Source organism: Bos indicus, chromosome 11 (genome assembly GCF_029378745.1).
Source record: "Bos indicus isolate NIAB-ARS_2022 breed Sahiwal x Tharparkar chromosome 11, NIAB-ARS_B.indTharparkar_mat_pri_1.0, whole genome shotgun sequence".
Taxonomy (NCBI): Eukaryota; Metazoa; Chordata; class Mammalia; order Artiodactyla; family Bovidae; genus Bos; species Bos indicus.
Window position 1 is genome coordinate 45,422,749 of NC_091770.1, and position 22,814 is coordinate 45,445,562.

At 50.2% G+C, this 22,814-nt stretch overlaps 1 protein-coding gene across 3 annotated transcripts in view; it reads left to right on the top strand.

Moving 5' to 3' along the window:
* The first annotated feature begins 2,610 nt into the window (after nt 1-2,610).
* Nucleotides 2,611-22,814, top strand: part of UXS1 (UDP-glucuronate decarboxylase 1) — a 56,541-nt gene continuing 36,337 nt past the window's right edge. The window contains exons 1-5 of one of the 3 annotated variants that reach the window (XM_070798765.1): nt 2,611-2,776; nt 16,459-16,486; nt 17,668-17,731; nt 18,702-18,745; nt 22,690-22,750. In XM_070798765.1, the coding sequence (XP_070654866.1) occupies nt 2,683-2,776; nt 16,459-16,486; nt 17,668-17,731; nt 18,702-18,745; nt 22,690-22,750 (291 nt within the window). In that variant the 5' untranslated portion in view covers nt 2,611-2,682. The remainder of the gene's footprint in view (nt 2,777-16,458; nt 16,487-17,667; nt 17,732-18,701; nt 18,746-22,689; nt 22,751-22,814) is intronic. The other 2 variants (XM_019970242.2, XM_019970243.2) reach the window with 2 other exon arrangements.

The window sequence follows — 22,814 nt, forward strand, 5'->3', positions numbered from 1 at the left end:
AGTCACCGTCAAAATATTCTTGTTGATGTATCCACTGAAAAAAAGGAGTAGCTGATAGCAAGGTTGAGGCAGGAAGGGGACCTGAGCACAGAACTCACTGGGGCAGAGGGCGTGGGCAGCCAGAAGAGGGAAGAGAAGCTCAGGGAAGTGACCTGCCCAAGCCCACAGTTTCCCTGAAGAGTCCGAGGTGGCACCTCCTTCCCTGGAGCCTTCTCATATCTGCTGGGCAAGCACTTACTGCTGCTTACTCCCAAATTCTGGCTTTGGTTGAGCTGAAAATCAGGGTCAGGGCCACCCACAACCTCCTGAGGGGTCATAAGGACAGCGGTGGCTCATCTACATGTAGTTGTTGATGGTGTTCCCATACACTTCATCCCTTGGGGCAGGAGACCTTGGCAGCAGTGTCTGGTGGTAGAAAGGAGGCTTAGGTAAGAAAGCTGGATTTAGGGACTTTTGTGCATAGGTAGCATGTGTTTCACAATTTCTGGCCTGCTTGAACAGATAAATATATATCAGTGAAATACCACCTACACCCAAAAAGCTTGGAATCCACCTACAGCTTCTATCTAATCTTGCCTTAGGGCAAATGTTAATCTTTTCTCATATATCTGCTGCTCATCTTTTATCTAAAAATCATGGAATTCCTACTGCTTAGGACAGGGAACTCTACTCAATATTCTTAATAATCTAAATGGGAAAAGAATCTGAAAAAGAATGGATATATGTCTGGTGGTGGTTTAGTTACTTAGTTGTGTCTGACTCTTTACGACCTCATGGACTGTACCCTGCCAGGCTTCTCTGTCTATGGGCTTTTCCAGACAAGAATACTGGAGTGGGTTGCCATTTCCTCCTCCAGGAGATCCTCCTGACTCAGGGATTGAACCCATGTCTCCTGCATTGCAAGTGGATTCTTCACCACTGAGCCACCAGGAAGCCCTAGATACATGTCTATGTATAGCTAAATCTTGGCTGTACACCTGAAACTAAAACAGCATTGTAAGTCAACTATACTCCAATATAAAATAAAAAATTAGAAGAATAAAGTGATCATGGTAAATAAAAAAAGTAAAATAAAAATCATGAAATCATAGGATCAGAGGAGCTCAGGGCACTACATGTTCTAGATACATCTTTTCAAAAATTAGAGGTTTAACCCAAACTTAAAATGTTGACGATGAGGAAATAAAGTTGCTACTGTTGTTGTTTAGGCACTAAGTTGCATTGTACTCTTTTGACCCCATGGACTGGAGCCTGCCAGGCTCCTCAGTCCATGGGATTTCCCAGGCAAGAACACTGGAGTGGGTTGCCATTTCCTTCTCCAGGGGATCTTCCCCACTCAGGGACGGAATTGGGGTTTTCTACTTGGCAGGTGGATTCATTATTATGGAGTCAACAAGGAAAAAAGACTCCCAGACAAAGAGAAATTTGTCCTTGGCTGGTGTGCTTACCTGGAAGCCCACCCAGGGGGGGTCTCTGTCTGGCTCCAAAGAAAGTGTCACCTGGCAGCCTTCTTGGATACTGGAATGGGTTGCGAGCGTGTTGAGGAGTGGGCGTCCTGACAGGAGGCCGCTTCAGATGTGAGAATCCTCCTCTGGGAAAGGGCTTAACGATTTTCCTCTTGTTCCACATTTCTCAAGGTTAATGGGGAGGCCTGGAACGGGGAAGGTTGTCTTACAATCACAGAGTCATGGCATTTGTGCTGAGTAGCTAGAAAGATGTAACCAATTACTGCTTTGATTTATTGCTAATTGTGATGGTTATTTTTCTCGGAGGTTTATAACAAAGTCGAAGAAGGGCATTCGACTGTTTAGCAAAACAGCCCGGCGTTCACAGAGGTTAGAAGCGCTGCGGGCCGCTCTGAAAGGTCTATAAGGTCAGCCTGCAGCCCCCGCACTTTGGGTCTCCCTCCGGGTCGCTCCAGTCCAGGTTTGGCTAAGGTCCGAGCGCACCTGTCTTCCCCCGCCAGGGGCCCAGCTCCCCGCGGGTCCAGGACTCCTTCGGCATCTGTGCTTCCTTGGGCACAGCTCCTCGCCGGGAGCAGACATGCAATACCCGCTTATGGAAGAATTGAGCCGGGACAGCGCGTGCAACCGTGTGCTCTCGGCGCATAGCTATGGCTAGTGCACTCACTCTCCTGTAATGAGGCATCCGTTTTTCTGCAGGCAGACAGCGCGGTCCACCCTTTCCTTCCTAGTCTGTCCTCACTGTACAACACTAGCACTACTTTTTAAAATAATAATAAACGCCTTATTTTTAAAAAAAAGACGTCCTAGCTGATCAGAGGGTAAAACGCACGGAGTCTGGACATCAGTGATATGTAGGGCACTAATCGTTGCCGCTGTTTCAGCTAAACAAGCCGGGAAAACAGGTAACTTTCAGAGTGAGCTGGTAAAGAACTCCAAACACCTGCCCAAATATAGCACAAATCAGCCCGGCAACCTCCTGGCGCTCTGGTACCCAGGTCTGAGGCGCACCGCCCACCGCGGCGTCCACGCTTTCGCTTGCGCATGCGCACGCGCCGCCAGCTGGGGCCACCTCACTGCGCCTGCGGAGTGGGGCGGGGCGAACGCTGAGCATGCGCGCGGACCCCGCCGGCAGGAAGCGCGCGTGGGGCGGGGCGGGGCCTCCGGGCCGCCCCCGCCGCCGCGCTCGGAGTCGGGCGGCCGCAGCGCGCGGCCCGGGATGCTGAGCCAGCCGCTGCTTCGTCTAGTGTCCGCCGTCAGCCGCAGGAGGATGAAGCTGCTGCTGGGCATCGCGCTGCTCGCCTACGTGGCCTGTGAGTGCTTCGGCCATTCATTCCCGCCCGCGGCCTTCTCCCTCCCGCTCCGCGCGCGGCCGCCAGCCGAACAGCGGACCCTCGGCCCTCGGCCCCGCCGCACACCGGGCTGCGGTCCACGGCTCCCGAGCGTGCGGCGCCGCCGGGCGGGACGCGGGGCTGTGAGGACTGTCTGCTGGCAGAGCCCCCATCGCGGCTGTCTGCTCCCAGGAAAATTACTGAGCGTTTGGCTTCTGGGAGCCCAGTGTGTCGCCCGACCCCGCCGGCCCGCGGCCGAGCCCAGGGGTCCTGGAGCCCACGGGTCTGATGCCCCGGGGTCCTGGCGCCCAAGTGTCTGTACGCCCGGGGGGGTCTCTTGGCGGGGGGGGGTGTCCTGGCGCCAAGGGGGGGTCCCCGCGCCGAGTTGTCCGCTCCAGGGCTACTGGCGTCAAGTGGGGGGGTCCCGGAGCCCAGGTCTCCGCACGCCCCAGGGGTTCCCCGCGCCTGTGTTTTGAGGGTGCGGGTCGACCCAGTGCCGAGGCGCACCGCGGGGGGTGGGGGTGTCTCGGCGCCGCTCCATTTTGTGTGGTTCCCCTGTCATCATTCCCGGAGGCTGCGGGACAGAGGGCAGGAGGGGACACTTTGTTGGCAGGTGGTACACCCTGTGTCTTAGAGGCAGAAGCCGTCCCTTTAAAAAAAAAAAAAAAAACCTATTGGATGGGAATGTGTTTTCCTTGATGCTATTAATATTTCCCCAAGTACCAAAATTGGACCAAGTGTGAGCTCGTTTGAATCCTAGCCACGAGGCCGATCCACGCTGAGACGAAACACCTGCTCACCGGTTAAGTTACTGAGGTCTGACTTCCTAGTTGAGGGGGACCTCCAGACATGGCTTCAGTTGAGCTCTAGGCAGATGCGCAGTCACTGAGACCTGGCCTGTCTGCAGCCCAGCTGGGGGCTGTTAGATGCAAGTATGCGGAGGAGGAAGATGGCTTCTGAAGTGTATGCCAGTCTTGAGTTAGGAAGCGGAGACCCCCAGGGGGAAGACTGCTTCAAGTTGTGTAATTCCTGTTAGGACTATAGTAACAATGTTCAAACTTGTTTCCAGTTTCCCCATGTGTGGTGAGTCTGTTTCCTTGTCTCATTTAAGTATCTCAGCAGTCCTAGGAAATAGTTCCCATCATTATTCCCATTCTAGAGGTGAGTCTGTTAAGACCAAGAGAAATTAGGCAAATGATGAACACACAGGTGAGAAGCTACAAAGACCAAAATTTTGAGCCCAGAAGGGCTGGGGACCTGGGACTGGAACCCAGGTCTGCCCGCAGGCTCCATGTGGATTTTGAGGCTTCTGCAGGTCAGAGGTCGTGGAATGTCATTCACCATTCTGCAGATAAGGAAATCCTCCTGCGTCCTTACTTTTGTCTGCCAAGCCCTTGTCTTTGTCCCTGTGCTAGGTCCCAGGGATCCCCAAGGCTTGCAGAACACCTGGGCAGTGGTTCTCAACCTGCTGTGTGCATCGGAATCACCTGGAGGGCTTTCCAAACACAGGCTGCTGCCTCCCATCTCAAGCTTCTGATTCAGTAGGTCTGGGCTGTGGCCCAACTAATAGTTTCACCTCACATACTGTTGGTGTGTTCTGGGGACCCCCCACTTGAGAACCACTGGCTTAGATTGTGAGTTGGCCACAAATTAGGTTCTCACCTAAATGAGGGTGAAACTACAAACTGGTAGGAAGGAAGGGAAGGAATGCATGAGGGCTCCTGACAGGGGCAACCAGCATGTTTTCTCGAGGAAGTGAGGCTTGAGCTGAGAAGTGAGGCATGTGTGGGAGTTAATGGGCTTCCGAGGTCGCGCTAGTGGTAAAGAACCCACCTGCCAGTGCTGGAGACTTGGCTTCCATCCCTGGGTCAGGAAGATTCCCTGGAGGAGGCCATGGCAACCCACACCAGTATTCTTGCCTGGAGAATCCCATGGACAGAGGAGCCTGGCGGGCTACAGTCCATGGGGTCGCAAAGAGTGGGACGCCCTGTGGCATCCCGAGCAGGGCGTGTTCTAGGAATGCAGAGAATGGTGGTGGGGGGGGGGTGGCGCGGGGGTTGGAGCGTAAACATGAAGCGGTGATCTGGCTGACGGGCTGCAGCAGGCGGGCCTTGTGCCAGCTCACTCTTTGGGTGAATTTAGCTGTGAGGTTTAAGATAGGTGTGCAGGCAGTGTCACTAATGGGCATGGATGGTAACTCCAAGACGCTTTACAGGAAAAGCAAGATGGCGACTCCTGACTGTCCGAGAGCGGTGATTTCTAGCCTTGGCTCTCCTTGTTAATGTAATAATCTTGTCTCCTTGTTTGAGAAAACTGTCCTGGCTGCCAAATGACACACAGCCCCTTTTGGAAAGTCTCTCCCTGGTCCTCTCAGGCGCTCTCCCATCTTCCTCTGTTTCTTGAGCTCATGAGGGCCTATCCTCCTCCCTCCTGGAGTGTAACTCTTCGGTCCAGGGCCCAGGGCCTGAGCACGGCCAGCTTGTGCTGCCCTGGGTTCTTTGCCTACACATGTTTTCTCCTATGGGGTTCCAGTCCTTGTAGCCCTCAGGTCAGTGCTGGTCACTGGTCGGAGGAGCTCAGAGGCCTGATTGTCTGAGAGTCACACCAACCTGCTCCTAGGAATCCCTAGGCAGAGACTCAGCTGGAATTACCTGTAGTGTTTTTGACATGAGTACAGTTTAGAAAGTCAGATTGCCTTTGCCTGGTTTCTTGGTGTCCCCAGGCATCTCTTCCCTGCCCAGGGGCAGGCGCTTCTCTTCTCTGAACTGATGATCTTGGTGTTTGTGCCATAGCATCCTATGCTTCCTAGTTTTTCGTTTGTAGATACTGTTGTATACCTCGTGACTTTCCCCTTTAGAAGGTGACTATTCTCTTTACTTTCCCCCCACCCGTGCTCACCCCCACATAGACTTAGTGTGGTTTTGAGGAGGTCAGCATTTCATGTTTATACATATGACTAAATGTTGGAGGAGGAAATGACAGTACTCTTGCCTGGAGAATCCTGTGGACGGAGGAGCCTGGCAGGCTACATCCATGGGTTCACAAAGAGTCGGGCACGACTGAGGGACTGAGTACAGCATGATGTTCACAGTACGACTAAATGTAATCAACATGAGCCAGGTTGTATGTCCATCACCTTTTATTCTTCCTGGAGCTGATGACTCTGCTCTGTTAACTCATTGGACTCCAGCGCTTGTCACCTGTGTCATCTCCCCCAAGATTTCCCCAAGGAGAGGCCCCTGGCCTCAGCTGCCCGGCTCTGTTGGCCTGGAGATCACCTGTTCCCTGACTTACCTCACCTGATGTCAGGGAGGAGGATTGGCAGGTGTTGGCCGTGCCTTCTCCGTCTTCACATTTAAGTGATGGGCGAGTGGTGCAGAATTCTAGAAAAGGCCCCTCAAAGCCTCTCAGGCAAGTCTCCGTCCCTCCTGGGTCCAGGCTCCAGCCGGCACCCCTCTCTCTATGCGACTTGATTTCTCCTGGGAGATCCTAGGTGCTGCTTCTGCCCTGGTGCCATCCTCCCACCACACACCTCAGCTTGGGCTTGGTCCCTCCTCACTCCGGTGGCCTCTCTTGGCCCGTGTGCCCAGAGTGTGTCCTTGTGGACGGTATCCCTGTGGTGGATCACTGGCCTCCTTCAGGACCGCGGTGCTCACATGCAGAGCTCCTCCCAGAGTGAGGCCTCAGTGCTGGGGCCGGGGTGGGGGGTGGCAGGGAACCAGGGGCACCTGCCAGTCCACGGATGCTGGTGACATGTGCCAGGCACCTCCAAGCCCTGGCCACCAAGGTCCTTGCTTTGCAGTTCTGAAAACTTGTGAACTGCCCTTTGGCGACCCCCCTCCCTGGAACATTCTCCCACAGGTGTGGGGTTGCCAGGTGTCATCCATTTTGTTTCTTCACGTCTATCATTTTAGACTTTTGCTCAACTTTTTGGGAACTTTGTCATCTTTATAACCGAACTCTTTCAGTGATGTAAAACATTTGTTTTTGCTGTTATTTTTTGCTCATGAGACTTTTTTTTTTTTTCTCTTAATTTAAAAAACTAAAGCATGTGGTCTTTCTTTCAGAGTCTTCTGCCTGGTGGTCCTTTGCTCCCTTTTCTTCCCATGGAGGGTCTCTTCCCTTTGGGGCGTTCTTTTTTCCTGGGAGGGACCCTGGGCCATCTGCTCCATTTAAGCGGATCCTAGATGAGTGGAGGGCCGCCCACTGCCCCAGACCCTCAGCTGCCTCCCTTGTTGGTGGATCACTCAGCATACCCTAGGGGCAGTGCCAGCTTGCCTGGACATCTCAGGGGCCCCAAGGGAGAGCTGTGGGGCTGAGTGGTACCCTAGTCATCTCCCCAGCTGACAGGGGCTCACCTGCTGCAGATCCTCCATCCTACCCTCTGCAGAGATGGGACTGGGCAGGGCTGCAGCTGGCAGGTGCCCCATCTCCAGGTGTACCAGGCAGGATCCTTCCGCACCCTCCACAGGCTGCAGGTGCTCCACTCTTCTGTGCTGGTCCCAGGGCTCCTCCCCTTCTCCCTGTCTTGTCTCCCCTGTCCCTTATAAGGACACTGATCAGGGGATGGAGGGCCCAACAGGATAATTTAGGGTTATCTTTTGGTCTCAAGATGCTTAATTACGCCTGCTGCTGCCGCTAAGTCACTTCAGTCGTGTCTGACTCTGTGAGACCCCATAGATGGCAGCCCACTAGGCTCTCCCGTCCCTAGGATTCTCCAGGCAAGAACACTGGAGTGGGTTGCCATTTCCTTCTCCAATGCATGAAAGTGAAAAGTGAAAGTGAAGTCGGTCAGTCATGTCCAACCCTCAGCGACCCCATGGACTGCAGCCTTCCAGGCTCCTCCATAGGATTTTCCAGGCAAGAGTACTGGAGTGGGGTGCATTGCCTTCTCCGTAATTACACCTGCTAAGACCCTTTTTCCAAATCAAATCCCCAGGTTCTAGGAATTAGGTTGTGGACATGTTTTGAGGACATCATCAATTTACACCCGTCTTTTTTTTTTTTTTAATCACGGAGGACTCAGAGGTTCTCCCAGTCTTTGAGCACTCCCTTGATCTGCAGATGCTCTGTGCTCCTCCTGTGTTTTCCGTGCCCAGACCTGCAATCAGCCACTCCTCCAAGGTGCCCTGCTTCCTTCCAGTGGAGAGTGTGGACTCAAACTCAGAGTCTCAGCGCTGACTGAAGTGCCCTTAGTGGATGGAGCAGCCACTCTTCCAAGGCATTCTGCTTCCTTCCAGTGGAGAGTGTGGAGCAGAACTTGGGGTCTCAGCACTGGCTGAGGTGCCCTTAGTGGACGGAGCCAGGTACAGATTTTTTCCCACCATGAGTTTATGCTGCTACCCCCAATTTAAGTCATGACGAGGTTATTCCTCCTCATCCTCATCTTGCTAGTTCCTTCTTCCCACAGTAAAAATTGTTTCTGACATCAGTCCAAACTCATTTGATGCGTACCACCAGGCAAAACAGTTTCAGAATTACTGCATCATTACCAGTACCAAGAAAATTCAGAATTCCTCTGTCATTCCTTTTGTCCTTAGACTCTGTCTTGCTCGGGGTGTGCTGTTACTGTGTCGAAAAAGCTCCGTGAAATGTGTTTTTCTGTGCCTGATACAAGTCATGTTCCTTTTTTTGGTTTGTGTTCCGTTCGGTTTATTTTAGGATTTGCTTTTTTCTTTCCAATTGTTAAAATGTATAAGCCATTTACATGGTTCAAAAGTCAAACTGAATGAAAAGTTATGTGCAGATGTGTCTTGCTGCAATTGCTGGCCCCACCCTCTTTCCCATTGTTACTAGTCCGTTTCATGCATCTTAGGTTTCTCTTTGCAAATGCAGGCATTCATCTGCGTGTGTAGAAGCACATGCTATTCATCATTCCCGGAAGGTATCAACCCACCTGGACCATTTTGTTCTCTTTTTTTCCTGCATTGTGTTTCCTGGAAAGCTCTGGCATCAGTAAATGGAACGCACCCTTGCTCTGTCTGTCACTCGCACGTACGTGCCCTGAACTGTCCACGACCACCTCCTGTGCAGGACACTTTGCTTATTTCAGATGCCCTGCTCTTAGAAATAACCACCGCAGTGAGCAAGCTTGTGCCTGCTGTCCCCTAGCCATGTCCCAGAGCAGCTGTGCCCACCCCCCCACACACATACCATCAGAGCTTGTGGATGGCATACCAGGCAGAAATGGTCCCTCCTAAAAAAAAAAAAGAAATGGTCCCTCCTGCTTCAAGGGGCCTCTTTCTTCAGGAGTGATGTTGAGCATCTTTGCAAGCGTTAAAGGACTGTTAACAACCTCTTCTTCTGAAAACTGTTCCGTTTTTACCCACTTTTCTGTTGAACTTTGGGTCGCCTTTCGCCTCGTTTTTAAGAACTCTTCATCTAGTGGGGATGTCAGCTGGCCTCTGTGAAGTGAATCGCAACTGTTTTCTCACGCCTTGGGTGGAACAGAGGAAAAATGTCTGTGGTCTCGGTCCCTTTGTGGCACAGATCTCCCAGAACCTCAGGGTTTCCCAAACCATAGGGTTATCTTCTATTGTTCCTAAGAAGCCCCCTTTGATCACTCTGAATTTTTGCCCAGGGGGTGACTCAGGGTGGGCCCTAGGTTGGCCTGGGATGGAGGCAGGTCACTGTTAGCCTTACCCACCCACCTCCAGGAAGGGGTTGGAGCTGGAGGTGGAGCTTTGTGGAAAATAAAAGAAACTCCTCAACATTGACATCTGATGGCTTCCCAGTAGGTGAGGCTTGGGTTCGCCCCCCGAGACCTTCTGTTCCTGAGCTGTAGCCTTCACGATGAACTGGTCGTTGTAAGGAAGCTGTTTCTCTGAGTCATCTAGCAAATGATCAAACCCAAGAAGGTGGTAGTGGGTGCCCTGACTTAGAGCTGACCGGTAAGTCAGAAGCACAGGTGACCCTGGGCCTGGAGGCAGGCATCTGAAGTGAGGTGTCCTGTGGGCCTGGGCCCCTCACCTGTGGGGTCTGCACTCAGGGCAGGTCGTTAGTGTCCAAAGGGCTGGAGGGCTGGTCGGTAGTGTGGAAAACCCACACTCTGGGAGTCAGCTGTATCCTGGGAGTGGAAACAGACCTTAGCACAGTTTTCCGGTTTTCCCTCATGGTTCTTAAGAAACGTCCAGGTGTCCAGCGGGATTCCTCAAATAACCGTTGGGTTTGGGGTTTGCTAACTGGCCAGTTGGGGGATTTCATTGGTCACCCTGTACTTTGCAAGTGAGGCACTCCCCTACTTGGGTGGACAGAACCCCTCAGCTCCTCAGCAGACCTCAAGGGACCATCCTTTGAGCTCTCTCACTGCAAGCTATGGGAATTGCAGTAATGCCAGAGCCCAGAAAGTTCTTCCTTGTGTTCCCCAGCTCCTCTGAGCAGCTATACCCACTTGGCATTTTAAACATGTGTCTCATGTGACAGCAGAGATGGCTTCTAGGAGATTTCCCTTCTGGGTTTCCCATCTCACTTGGTGACATTTTACACGTGAAGACTTTTTAGAGGAACAGATGTCATCTACAAAGCCCACGGTTTCTTGCATTCTTAACCATTTTGTTTAAAAGAGGGGAACATCTTCGGGCAAAAAAAATTTTCCCAAGGGAATGTTAGTGTGATTTTCTTAGGAAAATCTGTGAGTCACTCAAAGGTGTTTTATCACCAGAGCTCGGACCTGCCAGTGGGGACTGCTGGGGCTACAGAGCAGAGAACTGCGGAGCCTGTTCTGGGGCTCATCCTGGAGGCCAGCCTGGGGGCGGGGATAGTGCGGGGTTCTCTCAGGGCCCCACAAACAGCGCCCCACATGCGGCCTGTGAAGGATGTCAGCTGGTAGGTAGCCTGCTGGGCTCCCCAGGTCACCTTCTCACCTGGGCAGCTTCCTCCTGTGTAACCACACGGGTGAACGCAGGCCTGGCCAGCTAGGCACAGGTGTGTGGTTTGGGGCCAGCTCTCTCCAGGTCGGGGAGCAGAAAGGCTCCCCGCTCTTCTGTGTGTGATGCTGTCTGAGCCTGAGCACCTGATTCTTTCAGGGGAGCTGAGGGGGAGGTTCCCTCCTCTGATAACCTCATTTTGTAGTTGGAGAATTTTAGAAGAGTATCTTCAACTTGAACCTTCTGATCTGTTTAAACAGCTCTTCTGATGCTTCTCTTGTGACACTAACGATGCTTTGTGCCACTGTGGAGTTTATTCAGGGCGGGCAGGTGTCTGCTTCTCTGGGGCCGGGGTTGTCGGGGTTCATGGGGTGAGCAGGGCACCACTGTCCTGGGCATGTTTAATGCTTTGATCACAAGGCAGGCAGCCTGTGTGGTTGGGGTGCAGGGTCCCCCAGAACTTCAGTCTGGAGCCAGGTGTTCTGCCCAGATGGGCACCTGGGGCCTGCGACGTGAGTGCTGGGCACTGGGAGGAGTGTAGCCCAGATCCAGGGTTGACAGGGAATTAAAGGCCAGGTTCCTGTCCGTGCTCTGGTTCTGGTGGTTGTGCTGCGTAAGTGACCACCTCAGGACCTGGTGGGATGGAGCGGCAGTGGTTCACCATGCTCACAGCTCTGTGGGGGTGGGAGTTTGAAGAGTCTGTTCTCTTTTTGGTGTTATCTGGGATGATGGCTGGGACTCAGACAACAGGACTGGAAGGTCCACTTCCAGAGGTTCTGCGAGCAGGTCTGCCCTGACCTTCTTTTCCCATACAGGTCGCTACAAAGTATTGAGTAGACTTCCGTGTGCTGTGCACTGAGTCCTTAGTAGTTTTCTGTTGGGTATACAGTAGTGTGTGGGTAAGTTCCTAGGATTTATTTTAACTGCATTAACCTATTTCACCCACTTCACCCACCTCCACCTCTGGCAACCGGTAGTCTGTTCTCTGTATCTGTGAGCTTGGGTTTTTGTTGTTTGTCTTTAGATTCTACATGTAAGTGAGACCCCCTGGAGGAGGGCATGGCAACCCTCTGCAGTATGATTGCCTGGAGAATCCCAGGAACAGAGGAGCCTGGCAGGCCGCAGTCCATGGGGCTCCAAAGACTTGCACACGACTGTGCGACTTAGTATGCACACACCTAAGTGAGATCGTGCATTTGTCTTTCCCTGACTTACTTCACTTAGCGCAGTGTCCTGAAGATCCATCCATGTTACTGCAGTTGTCAGGATTTCCTTCTTGTGACAGCTGAAACCTATTCCATTGCATATATTCACCACATCTTCTTTATCCACCCTTATTTCTTGAACATTTGGGTTGCTTCCATGTCCTGGCTATTGTATAGTGCTGCTAAGAGCACAGAGGTGCATGTATCCTTTTGAATTAGTGTTTTCATTGCCTTTGGATAAATGCCCAGAATTGGATTTCCTGGGTTGTATGGTAGTCCTATATTTAATTTTTTGAGGAACCTCCATACTGTTTTCCATAGTACACCACTTTGTATTCCCATTCATGGTGAGTGAACTAGGGTTCCCTTTTCTCTACATCCTGGCCAACACTTGTTATCTCTTATCTTTTTGATAATAGTTATAGTCATACTTAATGACTTTATGATTTCATTAAATGAATGGCTATATCATATTCTCAGCTATTTGTAAGGTCTCCTCAGACAACCATTTTGCCTTTTTGCGTTTCTTTTTCTTGGCGATGGTCGTAATCACTGCCTCCTGTACAATGTCATGAACCTCTGTCCATAGTTGTTCAGGCACTCTGTCTATCAGATCTAATCCCTTGAATCTATTAGTCATTTCCACTTTATAATCATAAGGGATTTGATTTAGGTCATAGCTAAATGGTCTAGTGATTTTCCCTACTTTCTTTGATTTCAGTCTGCATTTTGCAGTAAGGAGTTCATGATCTGAGCCACAGTCAGCTCCTGGTCTTGTTTTTGCAGACAGTATAGACCTTCTCCCGGAGAAGGCAATGGCACCCCACTCCAGTACTCTTGCCTGGAAAATCCCATGGACGGAGGAGCCTGGTAGGCTGCAGTCCATGGGGTCGATAGAGTCAGACATGACTGAGCGACTTCACTTTCACTTTTCACTTTCATGCATTGGAGAAGGAAATGGCAAGCCACTCCAGTGTTCTTCCTGGAGAATCCCAGGGACGGGAAGCCTGGTGGGCTGCCGTCAATGGGGTCACACAGAGTCGGACACGACTGAAGCGATGTAGCAGCAGCATAGAGCTTCTCCATCTGATTTTGGTATTGACCATCTGGTCATGTCCATGTGTAGAGTCTTGTCTTGTGTTGTTGGAAGAGGGTGTTTACTATGACCAGTGTGTTCTCTTGGCAAAACTCTGTTAGCCTTTGCCCTGCTTCATTCTGTACTCTTCATTTCATTCTGAAATACCAAGGGAACATTTCCTGCAAAGATGGGCACAATAAAGGACAGAAATGGTATGGACCTAACAGAAGCAGAAGATATTAAGAAGAGGTGGCAAAAATACACAGAAGAACTATACAAAAAAGATCTTTATGACCCAGATAACCACAACGGTGTGATCACTCACCTAGAGCCAGACATCCTGGAGTGCAAAGTCAAGTGGGCCTTAGGAAGCATCACTCTGAACAAAGCTAGTGGAGGTGATGGAATTCCAGTTGAGCTCTTTCAAATCCTAAAAGATGATGCTGTGAAAATGCTGCACTCAATATGCCAGCAACTTTGGAAAACTTAGCAGTGGCCACAGGACTGGAAAAGGTCAGTTTTCATTCCAGTCCCAAAGAAAGGCAATGCCAAAGGATGTTCAAACTACTGCACAATTGCACTCATCTCACAAGCTAGTAAAGTAATGCTCAAAATCCTCCAAGCCAGGCTTCGACAGTATGTGAACCGTGAACTTCCAGATGTTCAAGCTGGATTTAGAAAAGGCAGAGGAACCAGAGATCAAATTGCCAACATCCCTTGGATCATCAAAAAAGCAAGAGAGTTCCAGAAAAACATCTACTTATGCTTTATTGACTATGCCAAAGCCTTTGACTGTGTGGATCACAACACACTTGGAAAATTCTGAACGAGATGGAAATACCAGACCACCTGACCTGCCTCCTGAGAAATCTGTGTAAAGGTCAAAAATCAACAGTTAGAACTGGATGTGGAATAGCAGACTACTTCCAAATTGGGAAAGGAGTACGTCAAGGCTGTATATTGTCACCCTGCTTATTTAACTCATGTGCAGAGTACATCATGAGAAATGCTGGGCTGGATGAAGCACAAGCTGGAATCAAGATTGCTGGGAGAAATATCAATAACCTCAGATACGCAGATCCCACCCTTATGGCAGAAAGCGAAGAAGAACTAAAGAGCCTCTTGATGAAAGTGAAAGAGGAGAGTGAAAAAGTTGGCTTAAAGCTCAACATTCAGAAAATGAAGATCATGGCATCTGGTCCCATCACTTCATGGAAAATAGATGGGGGAACAATGAAAACAGTGACAGACTTTATTTTTCTAGGCTCCAAAATCACTGCAGATGGTGACTGCAGCCATGAAATTAAAAAACGCTCCTTGGAAGAAAAGCTATGACCAACCTAGACAGCATATTAAAAAGCAGAGACATTACTGTGCCAGCAAAGGTCTGTCTAGTCAAAAGTGTGGTTTTTCCAGTAGTCATGTATGAATGTGAGAGTTGGACTATAAAGAAAGCTGTGTGCCTAAGAATTGATGCTTTTGAACTCTGGTGCTGGAGAAGACTCTTGAGAGTCCTTTGGACTGCAGGGAGATCCAACCAGTCTGTCATAAAGGATATCAGTCCTGAATATTCATTGGAAGGACTGATGTTGAAGCTGAAGCTCCAATCCTTTGGCCACCTGCTGTGAAGAACTGACTTATTTGAAAAGATCCTGATGCTGGGAAAGATTGAAGGCAGGAGGAAAAGGGGACTACAGAGGATGAGATGGTTGGATGGCATGAGTCAATGGACATGAGTTTGACTAAACTCCGGGAGTTGGTGGTAGACAGGGAAGCCTGGCGTGCTGCAGTCATGAGGTCACAAAGAGTCGTACATGACTGAGTGACTGAACTGAGATGAACTGATATCGTACTTTATATGATAGTTCTCTAATTGTAAGATACTTTGATTTATGCCATTTTTTACATTATAAATAAAGCCGTCATTTGTGAAGGTAGTTTTCTTATATGTATACTTATTTCCTGAGGATAATACTCAAAAGTAAGGTCACATGGTCCAAAAGTATAAAAAAATATATATATACTTTTTTTTTTAGTGAATAGTGAAAAATATATGCTGCGTGCTCAGTCGCTCAGTCGTGTCTGACTCTTTGCAACACCGTAGGCTGTAGGCTTCTCTGTCCATTGAATATTCCAGGGAAGAATATACTGGAGTGGGTTGCCGTGCCCTCCTCCAGGGGATCTTCCTGACTCAGGGCTCAAACCCAGGTCTCCCGCACTGCAGGTGGATTCTTTACCAGATCTGCGCCACCAGGGAAGCCCAAATAGTGAATATAGTTCAGTTCTATTTTAAAATCCTCCCATTTCATGCTTACTTGCCACTTTTTAGTTATTTATTGCTGATCTTATACTATCATAGTTTCTTCTGTTTGAACAAGGGCTGTGCTTTTATACTTTCAACACCCCTTTGTTAACAGTGGGAATTTCTTGTGGGGGGATGTTATTTTGGACCCTGAGAGCTATCCATTGAACATGTTATCCCTGCTGTGTACCTGAGGATGCAGCGAGAACATGCCTGGGGTCGCCCCTCACCTCACCCCCCGCCCAGACTCACAGAATCGCTAGTCCTGGACTCCAGGGTGTGTGTGTTTGCTCTGTCCCTCTCCCAGCACCTGGCACCTGGCAGCACCTAGGGGCACCTGGTCCCTGAAGGTGAGCAGCATTGGAACGGCCATATGGGGCCCGCATCGGGATGTGGACAGAGTGGGAGCCACACCCTTCTCTGTGAAGGTTTCTCTGTGAAGTAACCCTCTGATTGGGAGCTTCAGTGGGTGTCACGGTCTCCTGTGTCGGTGGTCACCCCTGGTGAGATATTTATAACTGGTTCACAGTATTCAGGTGTCTGTTGTCCAGGAGGTAGCCCTGCAGGGGAAACTGATGTAGGGGAGATGAGTGAGGGCCAGCCACAGAGTCAGGCCACCTGTAGCTTCTCTGGGTCTCATTGACGTTTGATGGATGCGGTGGGACTGAGCCCTGGCATCTCTTTTATTCACATGGTTCTTTAATTTCTGTGACTGGCTCATCCCCAAAGGCTGGACATACTGTGTATCACAATGCCTGCCCCGGGACTTCCCTGGTGGTCCAGTGGTTGGGACTTCACCTTCCAATGCAGGGGGTGTGGGTTTGAACCCTGGTCAGGGAGCTAGGATCCCAGATGTCTTGTGGCCAAAAAAACAAAACAAAACCAATATTATAACATTCAAATTTCAATAAAGACTTTAAAAATGGTCCAGATACCCCTTCTCCCCAAAAAAAGAACCTTAAAAAAAAAACACACGTGCACCATTGCACTCCAGATCCCAAAATGTTATTCTAAATTAGGAGATATATAGGATCATCTTCCCACTTAAGTTTAGTAGGGCTTATTATTTTAAAAGTGTGCATTTTACTGTCTTCGTAAGCTATAGTTTTCTTAGTGTACTTTAAGATATAGGTTAAAAATTAATGTTGTATTAGTTGGAGTCCTTGAATGTTGCAAACTTAAATATTGACTTTTCCTTTTTCTTTCTCTTACAGCTGTTTGGGGCAACTTGATTAACATGAGGTAATTGATTTTTAATAGTTTGGGCTGAAATGACACACCACTGTTACACACATACCTCGGCAGCACAGGCCGATTTGAGGACAGTGTAAAAGTGAACTGAGCTCCTTGCTGCTCACACACCCATGTGCATCTCTCTCCTGGATGCTCCGGAGGACGCAGCTAGTGTTCAGGCTGCCCCAGGTCAGCCCAGATGAGAAGAGGGATCTCTGGGCAGCAGTGGTGGCTCCTTGGTGTTGTCCGCACCCGTCTTCCTGGCTCATGAGATGTAAATGGCATTTCTGGGTGGTTAGAGTGAGTGCTGGGGTGCCTTTCCTAAGCCCATTAGGGAAACCGAGACTGCCCACCGCCCCAGGAGCAGACCAGTGGATGCTGAGACCACCTTCCATCACAGGGGAGGGAAGGCCCGAGGACCTTCCACTCTGGGTGGGCATCGTTTGTGCTGCTCAACAGAGAACGGGGGGCCCTTGTAAAAATCAAATCCTGTGTCAACTGTTGTTTTAAAATTAAAAAAAAAAAAAAGATCAGTCAAAGTAATAGGCATTCACTGTAAAACCAGATTTGGTGCCATGAGTACTATTTCATATTTAAAGAACAGCCCTCTCCACTTCGTATTTCTTGTGTGACAGTCAAAGAACAGCAGTCACATTGTGGTGACAGCGGGGGCTGCAGGGCTGTGGGGAGGGTAGCTCTGCCCCACCCGCTCGGCATGCCCAGTGGGGTTTGCAGGGCGGGTGGGGCCGTGGGGACCGACTCCTCCCCCTTGGCGGATGTGTGTCTGCCAACAGAGGCCTCTGTGTGTGGCTGGAGGGCTGCTCAGGTCCCATTAAAGGAGCTCAGTCTTTTCAGTTGGAAAAATTCCACTTTGCCTTAAATCCCAGGACAGCCCAGCAGGAACTTGTGCTGCTGTAGGCACACTTCCTGCCTCTGATTTAAAATCGCACGTTGGGCATCACAGGACAGTGAGGCGATCTTAGTTTAGCAGAAACACCCTGGAGGTGTTTGCGATCCCTGGAGACCCACCCCCAGCAGTTGTCTGGTCCCCTGGCCTCCCCTCGGGGTGGGGCTGGGCTGATTGCTTGGGAGGAGGTGATGGTCTGCACTGGTGTGCTGCACGTTGCGGTGGTTTGTTCAGAAGTAGACCTCGCGGTCACAGAGCCTTTCAGTCTATCTCAGTCTTGCAGTGTTCTACTCAACAGGTCCATCCAGGAGAGCAGGGAGCTCAGAATTGAGAGCAGGATTGAAGAGGTGAGTCTCCTCTCTGTGTTTTGCTCCCACCGTCTGCTTCTCTCCACTTAGTTCCTTTGTCTGTGCTGGTACCTTTATTGTGGCCACATCATGCCAGCCGTGATCCACGTGCTGTCTGAGGCTGTGGATGCACCTCTGTGTCAGCTTTGCCCATTTATAACGGTGCGACATGCTAAATTCTGTCCCACCGGCAAGATAGGTTCACGCTTTTATGTGACTTTTCAGGGGAGCCTTTCCAGGGTTCTGAAGAGAGAGGGCAGTGAGGATCTTTACCTGGATGGAGACAGGGGTCCGCCTCTGCTCACCTGAGCCAGTGTAGATGGAAACACAGCTGGACTCAGATGCCAGGACCCTGGAGCTCACAGGGCAGTGGGGACACATGGGTCGGGGACGGGCCTCGACGAGAGCCGGGAAGTCTGGCCTGCTCCACAACTTCTGTTTAGAACAATTGCTTGTGTTTGAGTCCAGTGTCTGTGTAGACAGACTGTTGTAACACGGACTTGGTGAGGGGGTCGCTCACTGGGATTTGGAGCCACATGCTGGTCGTTCATGCAGTCCCAGCCCTGACATGTGGGTGCGGTGGACCGTGTGCTGCGCTGACAGCAGGTGACACGCAGGCGGCTCCTGGCGGTTCTCGGTCTCACGTGAAGAGAGGCAGGGGTGGAGATTCACCTGCTTTTGTGGGCCTGCACCACCTCAAACGGTGCCCGTGTGGTCTGGAAGGAAGAAGGTGAATTTCCTCAGAGTTCAGGCATCTCTGGAGTCAGAGATTCTAGCACGCAGTTCAGCATCTTGGTTCTGGAATTGTGACTTAGGGGCTCTGACTTAATTTCAAGCTGGAGGTAGATTGCAGAAGTAATTGGAAATCTGTTTTGTGTCACGTCCCATCCTCCTGGAACATCAGAGTGGGTGGAAGTACTGGAGGACTGTGTTTCTGCTTCAAAACTGATTCTGGTTAATTTTGTTTCAGATCATTGAACCACTAAGGGAGAAAATCAGAGATTTGGAAAAGAGGTATGTGTACCTGTTACTTGTGGTTTAATCTTTCTTGCCACCATTTGGTGCTGAAGTTATACTGCCTATAACATTTCAGTGGGTGGGATCCAGAAATTCTGCCTTTGACAGGACTGCCGTAGTTTGAGCAATTTTAATTGAAGCTTTAAAATAAATAGTTTAAGAAGAAACCCACCACAAGTTTTAGGTTGGCGGAAAGAGAACAAAATCTGCCCACCAGCGATCATTTTCGCATTAACTTTTTTGAAAAAAAAGTGAATCATTTGGATAACTTTTCTAAGACAGTGGCTTTGCACACAGAATCTCCTGAAATATGAGAATCGCATGACTCCTTTCGGTACCACACGTATGACCGTCATCCTAAAGAATTTTCTGGTAACTCGTTCCTATCAAACAGGAGAGTCACCTGTAACTTGGGGCTGCTTCCCTGGTGACTCATCCTGAAGGGTTCTGTCCCTCAGGTAGTTGAGCCAGGCAGGTGGCATCTCACTGACCAGGTTACTGTTGGAGTCAGAAAGTCAGATGTGGATGAGACCTTGTGTTGGAAACTGATGGAGCTCTGTCTAGTTTCACGTTTCCTGACTTTGTGTTAGGAATGTTCACACAGCCATCCTGACCCTGGCAGCATAAGAACGTCCCTGAGGGGAACATGAACTCATTACGTAGGGGCACTGGGCCCACAAGAAGAAAGGATACACTTGAGAGGTCAGGGCCAGTTTACACAGGGAGACTCAGGGATCAGTGCTATCTCAGAAGCCTGGGTTGTGGACTCTATGGACCTTTTTTTCTTTCAAGAAAAGAGTACTGACCCCCTGGGCCCTACTCCCTGAAATTATGATGTAACTGAGCATGCAGACTGGGCTTTAGGGGTTTGCAAATTTCCCCAAGTCATTCTCATATGCAGGCAAGTTTTATTTCTTTTTTAAATTTTACTGAAGTATAGTTGATCCACAGTGTTGTGACTCTGCAGTCTTTCTGTCTTCTTGATCACACGCCCTAATAACTTGATTATGTGCTTGATTCCATCTCCCCATCTTTTAATATTCTTTGAATAGATAGCAGGTAATAAAGCTAATTAGGGCTTTTCTGGTAGCTCAAACGATAAAGAATCCATCTACAGTGCAGAAGACCTGGGTTCAATCCCTGGTCCATAAGATACCCTGGAAAAGGAAATGGCAACCCACTCCAGTATTCTTGCCTGAGAAATCGCATGGACAGAGGCGCCTGGTGGGCTACAGTCTGTGGGGTTGTAAAGAGTCAAACAAAGGCTGAGCAACTAACACTTTCACTTTCAATGCTAATTAAAATTCTAGGGACTTGCCTGGTGGTCCAGTGGTTAAGACTCAGAGCTTCCGCTGCAGGAGGCATGGGTTTGATCCCTGGTTGAAGAACGGAGATCCTACATGCTGTGCAGCACAGGCAAAAAAATAAAACCTTTGATTTAAAAAAAAAAATTCTAAGTACTGAGGCTGTGCTAATAAACAGGAAGGTTCGAGTCTGAAATGGGGTAAGTAATGACTGCAGGATTGATTTGGGGGTGCGGAAGGTCCATTTTTACTGAATTCACAACTCCTGTCTTCTCGCTGCTTCTCACTCAGAAACGTAGGCTCTGGTGGGCGGGCTCCCACGTCTGCCCTGTGGCCACTGTGTCCCCAGGACAGAGCGTGGCCTAGAATAGGTACTCAGGAGAAGGTGCTTGAATACACAGATACGTGGCTGAGCCAACACCTGAGCAGAGTTGTAAAGGGTCTCCAGGCTTAGAAGAAGCCCAAACCTTGCCCTTGCCCTGCCCTGCCAGCATGGGGCCCCGGGCCTAGCCATCTTGGTCACCCAGCTCTGTCACTGTGGCCTGGGCGGGCCATTGCTTAGCTCCTGGAGCTCTGTGCCCTGGGTCCTGAAAGCAAGAAATGAGGGCTGTGAGATCATTTTTTCAAAGTTGAGTCACACAATCACACATGTGGAGTCTGAAACTCAGTCGCTACACATGGAAGAGAAGCAAGGCACGAAACCCAGCTAGTGTCGTGTTTTGTAAACCAGAGGCGTAGCACACACTCTTTGAAGCAGTTTTCAAGTATATTTCCTGCAAAAAAATGTTTGCTGTTTCTGCCTGGGTTAAATTATTGTTGCTCAGTCGTGTCCAACTCTTTGTAACCCCCATGGACTGTAGCCCACCAGGCTTATCTGTCCATGGGATTCTCCGGGCAAGAATACTGGAGTGGGTTGCTGTTTCCTCCTCTAGGGGATCTTCCAAGCCCAGGGATTGAACCCACATCTTCTGTGTCTCCTGCATTGGCAGGATTTGAAATTTGTTTACCACTGAGCCACCAAAGAAGCCGCATGTATAGATAGCATATCTAATTTCATGTTAAGTTTTTACTCAGGTACTGTTCTAAGCTCTTCACTTGGATGAACGTCGATTTCAGTGTCCACGTTTGGGCCGACCCCCACCCCTGCCTTACCCTCTGTTCCTCCTGCCCCTTCTGCCCCAAGTGCAGCCCTGGTCTGCTCCCGGTGACACTGTCTATAAACCCTGCAGGGGATGAACCTCAATGGGTGAGGGAAGGGAGGCGCCAGGAGGATCTGGAGAAGGCGCCGACAGGCAGGCCTGGGAAGTGGGCGGAGTCGGGTCAGCTGTGCCTGAAGCTGCTGGGAGCTCAGACTGGGACTTGAGCAAGGGGTGTGGGGTCCTCGGAGAAGGGGGCCGGACAGGTGTGAGGGTGCTCTGGCCAGTGCTGGGCTTGGCTTTGCTGTCCTCCCCACCTCCACTGCATCAAGCACTTACATGGCAGCCAGAGCTCAGGTGGCCAGTGAATTGCCCTTGGCTCCACGGAGCAGGAAGCCCCCGTGTGCCTGGAGCACCTGGGGGGTCTTTCTCCAGGAGGGGGAGTGGGGGTCACAGAACTAACAGTGTGGAATTCTCATCCACCCCCTGGGCATCTCCCACTGGCCTGCCTGTGTTTGGTGTTTGCAAAGGGAACTGACGTCTTGAGAGTCTGGAAGTGCTTATGGGAGAATCACGTGCCCTGTCAGAAGCCTCCCGCCCCCCGCCATGCCCAACTCCCAGCCCCAGGGTCTGTCCGAGGACCTGTCCTGCTGTGTCCAATTCCACCAGCACAGGGAAGATGTGTTCCATATCTTGGGTGTGCTGGGGAGGTGGAGGGGATGGAGACTGGGCCCCCGCCCAGCGTCTCTCCAGTTAAAATAATGACTCCAGAGCTGGTCTGTCCACGTTTCTTTAAAGTGCTTTTGTTTCTGACCGAGTCACTTTAAGGGGATATTTCCAATCTGCACGTATTGACTCTCATTTGATACTTTCTGTGCTCTTTGTGCTGTACAGGTCCTGGGACATCCGTATGGGTTGGGGGATCAGTGGTGCCTTCACGGGGGTGGGAGGCATTCAAACATAAGACGAGACTCAAGACCGGATCATATGGACCCCAGGGGGTAGGAAGGACTGATTCCCAGTCACTTTGTCCCGGGGCCTCTGGGCAGGGGAGGCTGGAATCGTGAAGCTGCCCAGTCAGGGGATAGGCAGACAGAGTTGTGGTCAGCACCTTCCTCTCTTCCTCTCAGAGGCACAGTCGGCCAGGCTGCGTCTGTGACCCCACACAGCCAGCATCTCCCTCCCTGTCCTGGGCCCAGCATCTCAATGCCATGATCTCCGGTTTGTGTTTAGCTCTGGCTGCCAGTGGCTGGTTCATCCTTCAATTTTCCCCGCCCAGGGATAACATCTCTTGTTACACCTATTTGATCCTAGACAGGGAGCAGGTTCATCTTGAACTCAAATTAGTCAGTGAGAGCTTAGTTCCTACAGCACTCATTTGGAAAGGAGAGGGGAGCAAACAGTAGCAGTTCTCACGTCCGCGTTTGTTTTGGGGCCAGGTGAAGAAAAGACTCAAATAGATGTTTGACTTTTTCTTTTATAATCTCTTTATGCTCTACAGCTTCACTCAGAAATACCCACCAGTAAAATTTTTATCAGAAAAGGACCGTAAAAGAATTTTGGTAAGTTTACACATCTGATTTATGTTTGTGATATCAAGGAATTTGCTTTTTAAATGGAAGTGTA